At 45.2% G+C, this 1,825-nt stretch overlaps 1 protein-coding gene across 1 annotated transcript in view; it reads left to right on the plus strand.

The window, feature by feature from the left end:
- The window catches only part of LOC102193085 (GTPase IMAP family member 5-like), a 7,816-nt gene extending 6,172 nt beyond the window's left edge, over positions 1–1,644 (plus strand). Inside the window, exon 2 of the mRNA XM_005755028.1 lies at positions 1,035–1,644. Within this exon, the coding sequence (XP_005755085.1) occupies positions 1,042–1,644 (603 nt within the window). The 5' untranslated portion in view covers positions 1,035–1,041. The remainder of the gene's footprint in view (positions 1–1,034) is intronic.
- Positions 1,645–1,825: the final 181 nt, after the last annotated feature.

Genomic DNA, 1,825 nt, shown 5'->3' on the forward strand with positions numbered 1-1,825 from the left:
AAAAAAAAAAAAAAAAAAAAGGAGTTCTGCCCTGTGTTAGCAAGTCTGGATAGCTCCTCAGCCAGTAGGTGTGCATCATGTCAGGTCCTGGTTCTGTCCAGAGACTCGATGTTGGAGGCCTGCCTCGGTGATGCTCTGATGATGAGTTCTGGCTGTGCTCTGTTTTTAGGTCTATAAGGCACTTGATGCTGGGGTTGTGTGAGAATGCGTGCTCCCAGATGTGCTCCTAGTATTCCTCATTCTGTTTTCTTGTCATGTAGCTGAGAGTACAGTGTGGATGGATCTGTGGAGAACAGGCCATTAGTTCTTTTCTCTCCAGCCTGTCAGAGCTGTGAGCCTTTGTTAACCAGTTTCTAGAGCTTCGGTGATGGACGTTATGCTGTACCTCAGTTTACAGAGCTCTGTGCTGCTTTGGCTCCTAGCCTTCTTCTCCATGAGGGAAGGCTTCACTCTACCTGCACTGCTTTGTGATAAAGTGCTCATCTGTAGGAGTAAAACAGCTCCTGTATGTGTGATTGGATACATGAGGCTTGTAGTAAAAAGCGAAGTACCAGTATATTTCACCAATACTTCAGTTCCACTGCCCTTTTCTAGCATCTGCTGGTCCCAGTGTGTTGTCACCTCTGGGTCTCCAGCTTTGAGCTCTTGTAGCCTCTACCCTGTTTCTCATCAGGATGTCCAGCTTCCCAAACACGTGACTTGGACCTTGTTAAGCTGCTGTTTGAGTATTGTGCTATTGTATATTTGTACTTTTATCAAAGCCTCTTTAATTATTATCTGTACTCTGTGGTATAGCGTAACAGGTAGACTTCTACAGAGTAATATGACAGTAATATGGTGAAGCCCAAACCTTAAAGTACTGTGATAGCACCACCACAATCACCACAGTGTTTGTTAGAAAGCACTGACAAGCCGCAAAAACGGTGCTTGTGTCAATGTGTGTAATTGGGTGAATAAAGGGCTTTGAGTACTCCAGGAGAGTAGAAAAGCGCTATATAAGAATCAGTCCATTTACCATTCACCATCTCCTGCAGGTCTCTGATGGAGGATCATCTCTCCATCATCTTCTTGGGAAAAGCTGGAGCTGGTAAAAGTTCTTCAGGAAACACCATCCTAGGACGAGAAGTGTTTGAGTCCAAACTGTCCTTCAGACCAGTGACCAGCCTCATTTCTGTGGAATCAGGAACTGTTTTTGGGAGGCAGGTCTCAGTGATCGACACTCCAGACATATTAAGATCAGAGCAGCAGGTCCAGACCTTCTGTCAGTATGTCTTGCAGGACTCCAGACCTGTTCTCTTCCTGCTGGTGATCAGAGTGGGTCGGTTCACTGTGGAGGACCACAGGGCCGTGGATGCAGCGAGCAGAGTGATCGGGCCTCACAGGCTGGAGAAATGTTACCTGCTCTTCACAGGTGGAGATGAACTGAAGATGTCATTGGACAATTATATTTTACAGAACAAAACAAGTTCACTTCCAGATGTTGTAAAAAGGTTTTCATGGAGAATTCACCTGTTCAACAACAAAGATGGAGGACAGGAACAAGTCAGAAAGCTGCTGGAGAACACAGGAAACTCAGCGGGTAAGATCTCAGTCACATTCAGAGTTTCTGTGAAGTTAGCAGCAGATCAGCCACAGTTTACCTGAAATAACAGAGAGGAGAACCAAAGCTGGGCTCCATGAAAGCTTCATATCCAAGATTTTAACAGGCAGAGACTTTGACAGATGCTGTGTCCACATCTGTACTGAGTATTGACGCTGATCATGTTTCCTCTGTGACTTTCTTCCATTTGTGCAACATCTCTAAAGTTAGAAATATCCTGTCTCT

Source organism: Pundamilia nyererei, unplaced genomic scaffold (genome assembly GCF_000239375.1).
Source record: "Pundamilia nyererei isolate P.nyererei 1_Seehausen unplaced genomic scaffold, PunNye1.0 scaffold00844, whole genome shotgun sequence".
Taxonomy (NCBI): domain Eukaryota; kingdom Metazoa; phylum Chordata; class Actinopteri; order Cichliformes; family Cichlidae; genus Pundamilia; species Pundamilia nyererei.